This window comes from Hippoglossus stenolepis, chromosome 15, assembly GCF_022539355.2.
Source record: "Hippoglossus stenolepis isolate QCI-W04-F060 chromosome 15, HSTE1.2, whole genome shotgun sequence".
NCBI lineage: Eukaryota > Metazoa > Chordata > Actinopteri > Pleuronectiformes > Pleuronectidae > Hippoglossus > Hippoglossus stenolepis.
Window position 1 is genome coordinate 12,563,022 of NC_061497.1, and position 13,676 is coordinate 12,576,697.

The 13,676-nt window shown below is 40.6% G+C and overlaps 1 protein-coding gene across 1 annotated transcript; it reads left to right on the forward strand.

Moving 5' to 3' along the window:
* Nucleotides 1–143: 143 nt before the first annotated feature.
* slc47a1 (solute carrier family 47 member 1) lies at nucleotides 144–12,601 on the forward strand. Its single transcript, XM_035177800.1, has 17 exons — nucleotides 144–371; nucleotides 716–817; nucleotides 4,273–4,341; nucleotides 4,432–4,580; nucleotides 5,026–5,068; nucleotides 6,008–6,052; nucleotides 6,890–6,987; nucleotides 7,506–7,603; nucleotides 7,778–7,891; nucleotides 8,128–8,195; nucleotides 8,449–8,557; nucleotides 9,153–9,228; nucleotides 9,310–9,379; nucleotides 9,483–9,615; nucleotides 10,687–10,781; nucleotides 11,166–11,270; nucleotides 11,370–12,601. Exons 1-17 carry the CDS (start codon nucleotides 144–146, stop codon nucleotides 11,742–11,744), a joined length of 1,977 nt encoding a protein of 658 aa, XP_035033691.1. The 3' UTR covers nucleotides 11,745–12,601.
* The last annotated feature ends 1,075 nt before the right edge of the window (nucleotides 12,602–13,676 follow it).

Here is a 13,676-nt window from a genome sequence, read left to right on the forward strand (position 1 = left end):
GACTGACCCTCTTACCCTTGCTCTCTCTTTTCCCTCTCCCTCCCTCCCTCCCTCCCTCCTTCCCTCCCTCCCTCCCTCCTTCCCTCCCCTGTCCCATAGTTTTTCTCCCTTCTCACTCATCTGTCTTCATTCTCTGTGATTAAATGGAGAAGCTGGGTTCCCCGGAACCTGCACCCCCTTCGCTGGGTGCAGAGCCCGTCATTGGGCTTTCTGCTGCTAAGGCGGCCGAGGCTGAGGAAGACGAGGCCGAGGAAGACGAGGCCATGGCAGCAGCCAGTTCCAAACTGTGTCAGTTGGCATGGGTGAAAAGGTGGCTGCCACTGGCCTACAGAGTGGAACTCTACCAAGTCCTACACCTCACGGGCCCACTGGTGAGTAGGGGAAAGTTGAAGCGCTGGTGGGGGGATGGGTATGTTCGTGCCTCAACTGTAAAACAACTGTATTTGTTGCAGAGTTTCTGTTGAATGTGCCCTGTTACATAATATAATCAGATCAATCATTTATCAAGTCTGAAATGTATATGCAATATGCAAAAGCTGAAATAACATGGTTTCTATGCTGCATGTCAGTCAGCGCTGATTGCACAACACTGCTCTTTAACTTACGTTAACAGATAAGCTGTCTGAACACGTTAACGGCAATACTTTGCCGCTTTGATCAGCTTCCCCTGATCAAAGATGTGCTGTTTGGAAACAATCTCTGTTTGTTTCTACAGCTGCTGTCTCGGATTCTCAGCTTCCTCCTGACGTTTGTCATCACCATATTCTGTGGTCACATTGGCAATGCAGAGCTGGCAGGATTTGCATTGGCCTCAGCGGTACGACCTATACTCCTTTGTAGCATATAGACAAATTGTAATTATAAGTATATAAATTCTTCTTCATATAAAACCACTACTTCTACTTCTCTTGCTGCCATTGATGTTGCTATAATTTCTTCTATATAGGGATATCATGATCATCTCTATACTTGTGTATACCTGTAGGGCAGTGGACATCTACTATCAGTTGCTATCAATATTATACTGAGATCACAGATCTTCAATAACTGATGTGATGTGGTGTCCGTACCTCATCATACATATACAATACTCTGATATTATATTCCAAAACAAAACCTCACATCAACACCTGCCATGCCACATGGGGTACAGACCGGAGAACACAGGTAAAACAGTAACTAGCTGTTATGCAATAGATGTACAAACAGAAAAAAAGTATTTTAACTCAGCACACATTTTCTCAATTAACCCTATAACCTCCTCTCAGAAGTCCAGAGTCTTAAAACAGGACCAGATGTCTATACGAAACAAAATGGAGGATACTCCATTGTTGATATGCCACATTTGACTGTCCTAACCTTTCAGCCGACACACAAGCTGAGGCCATGGTTGTGAAGAGCAGTTAACTCAAACGTAAACGAGGTGTATCTATCTAGTTTTGCTTGGTAACTGATTACTGTGTAGCAGAACAAAAACAACATCTTCAAGCTGTTTATCTAATGTGACTGCAAGGCTACAGCTAGCACCTTGGAATGATGTGTGAATGTTCCCAAGTTCAATTCCATTGAGATTTAAATGTCTTTATTGCGAGACCCAAGACTGGCAGCAGAAATATGTTAAGCAAAACGACATAACAAGAATGTAAATCAAGGCGCTTCCACACCGACCTAGTTTGGTCTGGACCATCAGATGTTTTAGGTCAGTCTGAACAAAAATAACAGGAGTGAAAGCTGCCTTGGACCACGGTCCAGACCAAAATTTAGTCTGGACAAAAGAGGTGGTCTTGGTCCGGATCACACTGAACCATGGTTCAGCTCATTTGCAGTGTGAACATTTTTTTGAATAGTTCGGACTTTGGAAAAATTGCAGTTGAGACAGATTCAAACATTAGAAGAAGAAAAAGAAGCAGTTTCTCAGTCTTAGTCTCCAATATATAAAGTTTAATCAACAAGGACTTTCATTTGGCACATTTAAACTAGTGTTGAGTACTGTACCTGACTTTAGTGATGCTGGTAGTAACTCTATAATTAGACACAGACAAACAATCAAAGTCAAGTATAATTCAAAACAACCCACGTAGGTGATAATGACAGAACGTACGTATGTCACACAAAGTCCTTAGTCCCGCCCCTAGATTGGAATGGAAAACCAAAACTAACTGGATCAAGTGCAAACAATGTAACAAAGACACAAACCTTGGTTGGGACCTTGTTTGGGACTTTTTGGTGTGAAAACTCCCTAAAACCACACATTAATGATGCACATGGACTTTGTCAGCACCAGTTAGGTTGGCCATCTTGGTCTGTCTTTGGCAAACTACACCACATGTTGAACTCTTTTCAGCAGAAGCTCTTATACTTTGGCTATCTTCCATTCGGCACTGGGAAGATGGCATAACGTTTGCTTGTGTGAGCATTTGTGTTGGCGTCGGGTGCCCACAGCTCGCATGAAGGAATTTTGAGAGCAGAACGTAACTACAGTGAGGTTCAAAGAGACTTATGGTCCCCACCTGAAAATCAAATCAGTGAGTTTCAAATTGCAACAAGCTGCAGTGTGGGGATGTTGACTCTCAGCCGAATGGAGTGTATCAACCCTTTCACATTAAAGGTGCAAATTTAAACACGGGCTACCTGACTGAGAAGACCAAGAATAAGAGCAACCCATGCAGCAGATTAAACTAACAGACAGGGTGGCAACCACAGTGTGTCTGTACACTGTCTGCTGAACCTGTGCTTGACTGAAGCTTAACAACCATCCAGTCTATACTGAACAATCAAATCGTGTGGGGCTATCTGAGCTTATCGCAAAACAAGCCATTGTACTTGTAATGTGAAACAAATTATGCAATTTCCCCCCCGGGTGTCTGCATGTAGCTGAGCCACCTTTTGCTTTGACAAGGTGTTTACTCTCAGGGGTATTTAAGTCATGTACAGGGAAAGAATCAATTCAGTAATCTCCTTTCCATATTTCTGGGGTATTTTATGCCTTTGTTAGAAATTTGAGTCACAGGCAGAAAAGGTTGTGAGAAATGAAAATGTAATAAAGTTCTAAATGTGGGATTTTGTGCTTTATGGTAAAAGCTGCTAAACCCCTATACCACCACATGACTGCAAAAGTCATAATTATGTATCCCTTGGCAACATAAGAGCATAATGAGCTGAGCCGGAGGGGTGTACAGTTTGCACAACATCTGTAGACAAGCTCTGATGTACTGGCTGGTCACTGTCTACAGAAGCACTCAAAGACTGAACCATGTGCTTATCACTGAAGGCTAGCCTGGATTGCCACAACAGCAGTTTATGTCAGACATGCCTGAATGCTGGAAGATTTGAGTGAGTGAATACAGATAAGAGGCCTTGCTGACAGGGTGTCTCTTACTTCCAACTGGCTGTAAACTCTTATCTAGTCAGGTGCCGGACCAATTGGGATGTGTGAAGAATGGCAAATACAGTAGATTCAGACATGATATTCTGGAAAAGTTGGTCTGAGCTTCTTCCTGGACTTCCCAGAGTGTGGCGTCCATGTCCACCTGTAAGAGCATGATGGTCTGAGGTCGGACACACTGACAGTGGAGTAAATGAGCAAGCCAAAAAGCCCTGTATGCAGGGGACGGATCCAGGGGTGAAGCCAGGGGGGGACTGGCACCCGTTGAAATCTGATTGGCTCTTGAACTCACTTACTAACAATACTAACAATAAACACAGATTTTTATTTTCTACGTTTTTGGAGGAACACAATGTGCTCACAGAGTTAAACGTAAACAAACTACAGCCCCTGTTTTAGAAAAATTCTAGACGTGCTACTGCCTGTCCAGTCCATACACTGCTTCAAAGCTTGTGCTCAGCCAGGAAAATATCAAATATACTGTTGTAACTCCATAACTTACACAGCATTTCGCTCCCATCATCAAAATGAAGCCCATCATGTTGTATGTCAGAGTAGGTAAAACATGATGGGCAGACGGAGTATCTTCCTGCTTTGCTTTTATGGCAGCATATCCCCATCATGCACAGCTTTAGCCCCGTTTCTGCTCTTGACGTATAGTATTGATGTGTGTGAACATAATGCCTGTTGGACTGTTTTGTCTGGAATCCTTCACATTAGCTGCAGAAACAGCGGAGGTGTAAAAAAGCTGGGTGTCTAGACATTACATAAATGTATGTATTACTCAAAGTTACAGACATGGACAAAAAAGGAGAATGAGGAAATCTATTTTTACAGCCAAAACCTAATGTGCAGATTTTGTTTGTGTCTGATTTCCCGCATGTCAGACCATTAACGTGACCACCACTTCAACAGGCTATGGCCTTGCCCTGGCTTGTGACACGCTGATTTCTCAGGTGAGCAAACCGCCGTATCTCCACCTTATTATTTTTTGTTGTGCGTTGGAACATATGTAATCAGATATAATTGTGGTTTGTGCTTTGCAGACATTTGGCGGCAAGAACATGAAACGTGTGGGAGTAACCCTACAGAGGAGTTCACTCATCCTGTTGCTGTTTTGTCTGCCCTGCTGGGCTATTCTCATCAACTCTCACAACTTACTACTCATCATGCACCAAGAGGCCGAAGTGGTGAGGTACACTGAACACATCGTCTTCGTAATCCATTGAGGGCAAACTGTTGTTTGTTTAAGGATAAAAAAAAAAAAGCTCATCATTACCTTTATCTTTAGTGCCTTGGCTTTTATTATCTAATTGACTGTATCACTGACATCTAGGTTATTCCAGGTTAGTGTTTACAGAGGTATGGTGTGTGGATGTGTAGATGTTCAGCTTTGTTTGGGCATTTATAAATGTATATGTAAACATCCATAAAATTCATTGCATTTGTAGTTTTCCTACATTTAAATATATGTGATTATTACACATGCATCTCCAGGCAGTATAATTTGATTCATATCATTGTATGTATTTCATATTGAGGGAACAAAGTAAGTTAGATACAAAGCTTTCATATAGACTTATAGACCTATTGTCAAAGTTTTCACTGCACTAAATTAATGTTGCTTCGTTTTCCTTCAGAATTGCCCAACTCTACGTGATGGCCTTTTTACCAGCTGTTCCAGTGAGTGCACTAAACTAAAACACTCCCGGGAATTGTTGTTCTCCCAGGGGATCACAACTTCTATTGCCGTATTCAACACATGTATAATGTTATATTTCTGCAGTTACTTGAGCCACAGTATTGGCATATTTGAATCAGTCGGAGGTTCAGTACTAAACAAAGAAATGCAAATCAAGTTTAGGTGTAAAGAGAACCCTAGAATATGCAAAGTGGCGAATGAGGCAAGGAATCAACTCCGATCAAGTCTTCAAGTCATCCAAAGACTGATGTGTGTTCCAGTGTTGTTCAGTTAAAATACCAAAACAGAAAACTCCCTGGCCTCATTTCAAACCATGCACTCTCTCACCTGACACTGTTAATAATCTGACCAGTGTTTGCTTAAAGCTTTGACGTGACCCAAGTTCAACAAGGACCTGAATTTAAAACACGTTTTGGATGTTGTGTAAAGGATGTGAGGCAGCTAAACTGAAATATCTTTGGAACTGCAGCATAAATACAGAAACACAAAATAATGGCACGACAAAATTTTAATCCTGTTGAGTTCATTTCTCTCTAAAAGCAATAATGAAAAAATGTGAGCAACTGTATCTCTGCAATGCAGGGGATAAAAACAGCTGTAGATAAGTGTGTTGAGTCGTGAAATGTTTAATTCTTGTAATCCAATGAAGTTGTATGAATGCCAGAGTGATTCAAAATCAACACGAGTAATCCATCATGTTGTACCTATTCCAATTACTGCCTTCATTTGACCCAGATAATCTAGTAAAAGTCAGGTGGTGTAATTGGAATATTCCCCATTAATATTTTCATCACGTTGTTAGCATGTTAACCCGATTTACACACAACATATCAATTATTGGACATGTATACAGTCGTGGTATCTGAGAGTTGTGCCACTTCTTTTCTGTAAACTGTTCCCTCTGTGTCTCCCTGCTACAGGCCATGTTACTGTATAACCTGCAGGTTTCCTACCTACAAAACCAAGTAAGTCCACGAAACTGCTGCACTGAATTTATGTATGATTAATACAAGACATTATAATATTTTTTTAAGCCATGTAGTATGAGGCTCACATTTGTTCACAAGTGAAATTTTGATCCAGACATTAACGTCCCCCACAGGATGAAATATGTAAGTCCACTGATCTTTTAAGAGCGACACCTCAGGTCAAAATTTGAAATTGTCCAATACACTGGTTTATACCCTTAACAAAAAATTCCCAGCTACAAACGCTGCCATGTTGCACGCAGTAGATCGTGAAGTGGAGTAGCGCCACAGTACTTTGACATACTGTACATCGGTGTGATAAGAACTGGACATCTTTGAAAAAAATCTATTTGACGCGTACTTTGACACTTTGACTTTTTATTCTCATCTAAAACAGAGGAAGGGGTTTACCTATATGCAGCCAGCCACCAGGTGGCAATCAAGACGCTTTGGCTTCACTTATGGGGAGCAGTCATGTTGTCCATCTTTATACAGTCAATACTTTGTACCTGCAAGTCAAATTACATTCCCATTAGCTTCAGCTGTACTTGTGTTGAGTGCCAATAAGCAAATGCTACCACACTAAACTAAAATAGTGATCATAGTAAAAACATGTCCATGTTCGCACATGGGGAGTATGTCAGCATGCTGATGTTGGCACTGATGTTAAATCTCTGTACCTAAGAACAGCATAGTTCACCAAGGTGCTAGCACGACTGTCTTTGTCTTGTTATTGGAACTTTTTCCTGACATTGCTTTGAGGAATAATCAAAATCAAGTTAAGTTTCAGTTTGTTGTTCATGCAGTTGACTGTGTGTCCTTTTTGTTTGGCAGGGGATTATTCTTCCTCAGATGTACACGGCAGCAGCGGCAAACATTTTAAACCTGGGGGTCAATTACGTCTTAATCTTCAGCCTCCAGTTGGGCGTCATGTAAGTGCTGCCTCTCTGCTGACCAATGAAATTTAGTAGTTAAGCCTTTGGAGAAACTCTGTCGCTCCTCTGATCATTTCACTGTTGTTCAGAGAGGAGAGGTCCTGTGGATGGGTTTGGAACGAAGGGGACAGGAGGTCACGGAGCTCATTAGACTAGAATGTTGATCTGAGAAGAATCTGATCAAATTGAGTCAGTCTGACACTGATGTTTATTATCTTTACTTTATTTAGAGAGGGAGGCCGAGTAAAGAAAGGAGGGTGAGCTTTGACAGGAGTGGATCCAAGTCCAGCTGGACAAACATTTGATTCATTGTTTTTTTTCCTATTAGTCTTCAAGGATAAGACTGTCAGACATGAAGTGTGCTCAAACCACAATAACTTCAACTGTCTCAGTGCTGACGTACTATGACTCTTTCCTTCCCCCTGTCTTTGCCTGAAGAGAGGGATGGAGTCACAGTTAGACGTCAGCAGACACCTCTCCAATATGTAAAGATGTTCTGCCGTGTGTGTTTGCAGAGGATCAGCGATAGCCAACAGCCTCTCTCAAATCACCCTCTGCCTGCTGTTGTTTGGCTACATCAGATGGAAGAAGCTCCATCTGCAGACGTGGGAAGGTGAATTTATACACACAAACATGAATATCAAATCCTAAATGACCACGTCAGAATTTACGTTCCTAGAAATGCATCTAGGCCAAAAGGCAAAAGAAACTGTACGCAGTCTTCGGTCATCTGCCGTCCTCTACAGGCCATATTGAGTATGTTTTCTCCCTGTGAAACCATCTGCAGGCTGGTCCACTGACTGTTTGCAGGAGTGGGGCTCCTACATGAAGCTGGCTATTCCCAGTGTGTTTATGGTCTGCTTTGAATGGTGGATCTGGGAAATTGGCTCTTTCTTTTCAGGTCAGTGTTTTCTTTAAAAAACTTTAAAGTTCTGGTTTTGGACTATCATAGAAATTAATGAATCAAAAATGTCTGTCTCTTTGACATATTTTTTCTTCCATCATCAGATTAATAAACCAACACCATCCTAGGTTCAGTTTGCTTCCTGTGTTTGATCAATTTCTTCCTGAAGCTTTCAGGCGTGATGCTAAAGTCTTTGTTCATTTCTTTTGTTAATTTGACCTTTATCATACCAGGTATACTTGGTGAGCTGGATCTTGCTGCCCAGCATATTATGTTGGAAATAGGAGCCATAACATATATGGTATGTATCACCCATTAGTTATATCATTTACCAATAACTCTGCAATTATTTACTGTTGATAAAAAAATGTTTTTTACTCCTGTAAGGAGCCAGTCAATTTATCTTAGCTTAAAACTTTATAAAATTTCTGTTTGTTTGAAGATTTATTCACATGGCTTGACAATAGTGTTGATAAACACTCTCTGGAAGAATAAGCATTTCTACCAAATAGTTTCCTGAATGTGTAAATGACACTGAGGCCGGGTCTTTGCAGGTCCCTCTGGGTATTCAAGCAGCTACCTGTGTGCGAGTTGGCAATGCACTGGGGGCCGGACACACCGCCAGGGCCATAGTCACAAGCAAAGTGGCCCTGGTTCTATCAGGTATGAAGAGACACAATTGTATTATGGCCTGGTGTATAAATTCTAATAATACAGTTAAAACAGTCACCCCTGATGTAGTTTGCTTTCAGACATGCACTGTAGTCCAAACATTTTCCTGTAATTTTCTCCAATGGCTCTATGTGAGAACACAGAAGATTGAATCAGTTGCTCTGGACATTTTCCAGAACTTTTTCCTGCCAGCCCCCGAGTAAAATGTTTGGAAAATGTCAGAGTGAGCTCATGTGAGAATACAGCAGGAAAATGTCCTGAAATATTTTTTAAGAATACAAAAATCTCAGGACGACAAAGAGTTGCCACACACGATCAACACGCCGACAAGGTTGTCAGTGCATGCTCTCCTCAGAAGCCACCCTTCGCCTGAATGTTCCTGTTGTTGTGAACACGTCTGACCCGGACAATCTCCTGCTGAGTTCTTCACATGTGAAAGAACCTGATCTTGACCCAATTTTCTGGACTTCATGTCTGAAAATGGCTTTAGTTAAAGATCTCAGATACAGTGCACACCAGATGCAACCAGACATGTTTTATGTGAATCTGGAGGTCTTACGTATCGTATACAATGTCTTTGCTGCAGGACTGCTTGCCGTGCTCCAGGGTATCGTCATTGCAGGCTGTAAGCCCGTCATTGGCTACATATTTACCTCTGATGAGTGAGTTTCACACCAACATCCATTCAGTTCTGCACCATGTGAAGACAACTCTGTTTTCTGATGATCTTCTACTGTTTGTAGGAACATCGTGAAGCTTGTCTCAGGGAGCTTCACGGTCTACACATTTCTACAATTCTTTGATGCGCTCCTGGTACGTTATTACAGAACAGAACAGATGATCTTGTCTAATTACTGAACCCTCATGTTGAGTAGTACAGCTTTATACTTCTTTGTTTCACTGTGTGTGTTTTCAGTGCGTCTGCTCAGGGATTCTTGTCGGAGCTGGGATGCAGAAAATGGCTGCCTTGTCCAACCTGGTGGGTTACTACTGCATCGGTCTGCCAGTGGGAGTAGCTCTGATGTTTGCTGCCCAGCTCAGAATATTAGGTAATATTCACTCTATCTGTGAGAGTTTCTGCAAATAAGCTATAAATGAAATTTAAATTGAGCTGTTAATTACTGTGATTTTACACCAAACCCTTTTTTGGCTCAGGATGAAAATGTTATTATTTACACACTTTCATAATTTTACTCTTAAATGCAACAGCTGACACTGATCAGCGAGTGCATTGTCTTGAATGACACAGACATTGACTTGGTCATGAATATTTCTTGTATCGTCCAATGAGCAGCAACTTGGAAGTACGACAGCAGAAGTTTGAAATAAGGCAGTGTGTCTATATTTGAATAGGTATTCATTAGTTATACCAACAAACCACACACACACACACACACACACACACACACACACACACACACACACACACACACACACACACACACACACACACACACACACACACACACACACACACACACACACACACCCAACGTGCCTTAAAGCTCTGACCTTGTGAGGTGTGTATCTTTGTGCTTGTTCCATGTGGAAACCAACCTGATGGTGAAGCTCTTTAGGAAGTTGAATGGATTTGAATTAATCTTTCAGAGTAGTTCAGAGTGTAATAATAATCATAATAATCATAATCATAATAGTCATAATCATAATAAGATATGCAATATGTTTTGTTCAGTATACATTAGTGAGAAATGCATCTTTTAAAAAAATCATGTAATACCTCAGTGACTATTTAATTGAATAACATGAAATTTGGTACATTATGTTATGTATATTTATATTGCATTCAGGATGTATTATAATCATCCTGTTGACCTCCACACTTTTCCCCCAGTTCCATCATCAAATCTGAATTTTAATATTCATAAAGTCACAAAACTAATGATATTACCGTCCACTTCAACTTCAAGTTGTATTTATTTTTTTATGTTAGAATGCTAAAACTCTGCATGTCAGTTACTTGTGTGGTTGTATCTTGGAGCTTTTTAAACTAAATATTATGTACATTTTCTCTTGTTATCCAGGTTTTACTTGTATTTATGATGTGAAAACACTGGAGAGATTTACTTAAATCATCTGTATTTGTGTGCTTCTCCTGTTAGGCCTGTGGCTGGGTATCCTAATATGTGTTCTCTTTGAGACGGGTTTCTTCCTCACTCTCATCTACAAACTAAATTGGAAGAAAGTCACACAAAAGGTAGGATCTTCTTATCATCCTGTAAACTGAAGTATTTAAACATCTAGACAGAAAGGACTGACTACAGGAGTGTGAATGGGATCAACTGAAATGTCTTATCGGGTACATTTTCTGCGGCCACTAGGCGGCAGTCCCATCACTACATTGTTACGTCCTTACAGCACTTTCCCTGTAGCAACATTATTATTGATCTAAAGTCTTTTGTTTACATGATTTGTATACAGACACACACTCAAACATGTCACAAATTAGTCTTAATAAAGGCTTTTGAAAGGAAAAGCGGATGTTATTGGTGACAAATCTGAAACCTCTGAAAGAGATTTGATTGTTTTTTCTACATGAATAAAAATGGGTGTCATGAATTCCCCTCTAATGTGATTTCAGGCTCAACAGCGAGCTGGAAAGAAAGTGGTGGTGATACCAAAACGCCCTGTGAGTACAGTGCTGAGTGAAGCGATGGTGCCTGACGTCCCTGACGACCCTAACAAAGTAAGAGCACATGTAGATTGTTCTCACTTCTTTGTATGTGTGTGTTTTATCACACTCCACATGCACACTAAGTAACAGCATCATCTTTGCACCCTGAAGGCCCAGTCGGACGGAGAAGTCGTTCAGGAGTCAGATGGCTACAGTCCAGTTAACACCCAGGATCAGGAGCTGAAAGCAGGTCACGAGGCCGAGGGCAACAACACCAGCACGCGGGGCACTGAAGGCGATGCTGAGCAGAGCAAACACACTTCAAACACCAACACTCAAGAGCTACTTTCTGTCACTCAGCTGATCTTGCGTCGGGGACTCATAGTCTCGGTTATGGTTCTTATTCTGGCCGTAGGTGTTGCTTTCCACATCGCGTTCCCTGCTCCAGAGCCCTCCACTCAGAGCATGTCCAACTTCACCCTGAACTGGGCCAATGTCTCCACTCCCACCCCGTCGGCTCTTCTGGACCTGATCCCGACCCTCTGAGCCGACTTTCCCCTGTGAATGTAGCAGCTGAATACAGTTCTGACAAACTGACAATTCACAACTAGAGAGAAAAAGTGTTGAATTTTGCCCAAAATGACAACTCAGGTAGAAAAAAACTCAGGTTGTCATTTTATAAAACTTCAGCTCCACAGGGGCTGCTGCCTCTTTTTTACGCACAGAGAAAAAGATGTGTCCATTCTGCTCTGCTGAGAAATACCAGAGAAGTAGCCAAGGAAATATCAAGAGAGACTGAAAGTGACAGTTTGAACAAAGGTCTTGTCACAAAGATCATGTTTTAACCTGCACAGCCTGAGATGCTCAACTGGGACAAGAGGACACATTAGTTATAAACCTGTCACTAAGAGACCATGTGGGAATCAAGGAACAAATGTTTTTCCACTGACACTCTTTGATTTTTTGTAACTATTCTTGTCTCGATTTAAATATTGCACTGTGACATATATTCTCTTAAATCATTTTCTCGTGCTTTAACTTTTGATTGATTGTAAATATGCAACGTAAAATTGACATATTTACATAAAAACTCTATATGAGTGAGCTATATGCTACTTTTCTTTTGCCAATGTTATATCTCTAGAACACAGGTGTTTGATAAATAATAAGAGTTATTTTTTACTGTATATTTAGGGCCAATGATGTAATGCACTTTGGTTGAAATCAATAAAAATGATTTTTTTAAAGTGTGGGAAAATATAAAGAATACACAGGTATGTTCAGGTCCAAAAAAACACAAAATATCATTACACCAAGACATTTGCATTAAATAGCTTGAACTTTTATTTTCTGAGATGTAAATATGCAGATATGAAGGAAAGATTAAAAAGTACAACCACAAATTATTGTGACCTTGCTGTTGACCAATATCCAATGGCAGAAAATGCACATTTTTTATTTTAACTGCAGCCATAACTTGATTAAATTCCAGTTGTCATTGTACCACGTAGCAACAAAACCCAGAAGTTAATATGAGATTCATTGACTGTATCACAAGTTCTCGTTGTATAACAGTGACAGGAGATCTTTACACAGTCACTTGTTAATGACGCCACAGCATGTTACTGATTGCAGCCTCTGGAGGTGAGCAGGCCAAGATTACAGTCTCTGTGAGGAGCCGGTCTCTGTGAGTCAGTGTCTCTGCTGATGAGCAAGACTGAGGCTCAGACAACGATTTAACCATGTATGAATCAAGCCTTATTTACATATAATAATGATAAATTCATATGCAGCTTCTTATGTGACTGCTGCCGACATCAATCTGTTGCAATCCAGTGCTGGTGTCAATTTGGGGAAGGAGAGCAGTGGGTTGTGGGTGCACTGGCTTAAAAACCTTTATGGAAACAGACCTATAAAGCTCTTCTGGAGTTAAAAGCTGTTGAAATGAATAAATCAGAAGATACTGTACAAAGGTTATTGTGCATTCACCTGCTCCTTGAACTTCAATGTGCTTGGAAATTGGAATGTTGAAAGAAAATTGATGCCGTAAACAAAATGTGTTTTTTTTCGAGTTTTTAAACCACATCTCGACACCTCTTTCCAATATTTACATAGTAATGAAGAGCAAAGGTATAACAGGCATATAAATAATTTAAAATGTTAAAGTTTGCATTGGATTAAAAGTGGTGTTAGGCACTTGAGAGAGATGGACATACAGTTTGATAGTGACAAAAGCAACAATTGAACAAGTTCACATAAATAAAATACTATTTTAGAGCTGACTGTAAAGTCACGTTAGTTGGCTTATAAGTGATGACGTCGGTCGATTTGTGTATCAAATAATTACACACAATTACTCCTTGAAAGAAAAAAGTCCCTTCAGGAGATTCTGACCATGGCCTAAAATTTAAATATGACTGGACTACATATTGTTATCTGATTATTTTTATAGACGCATAAAAGGGAACAGATTTGGGG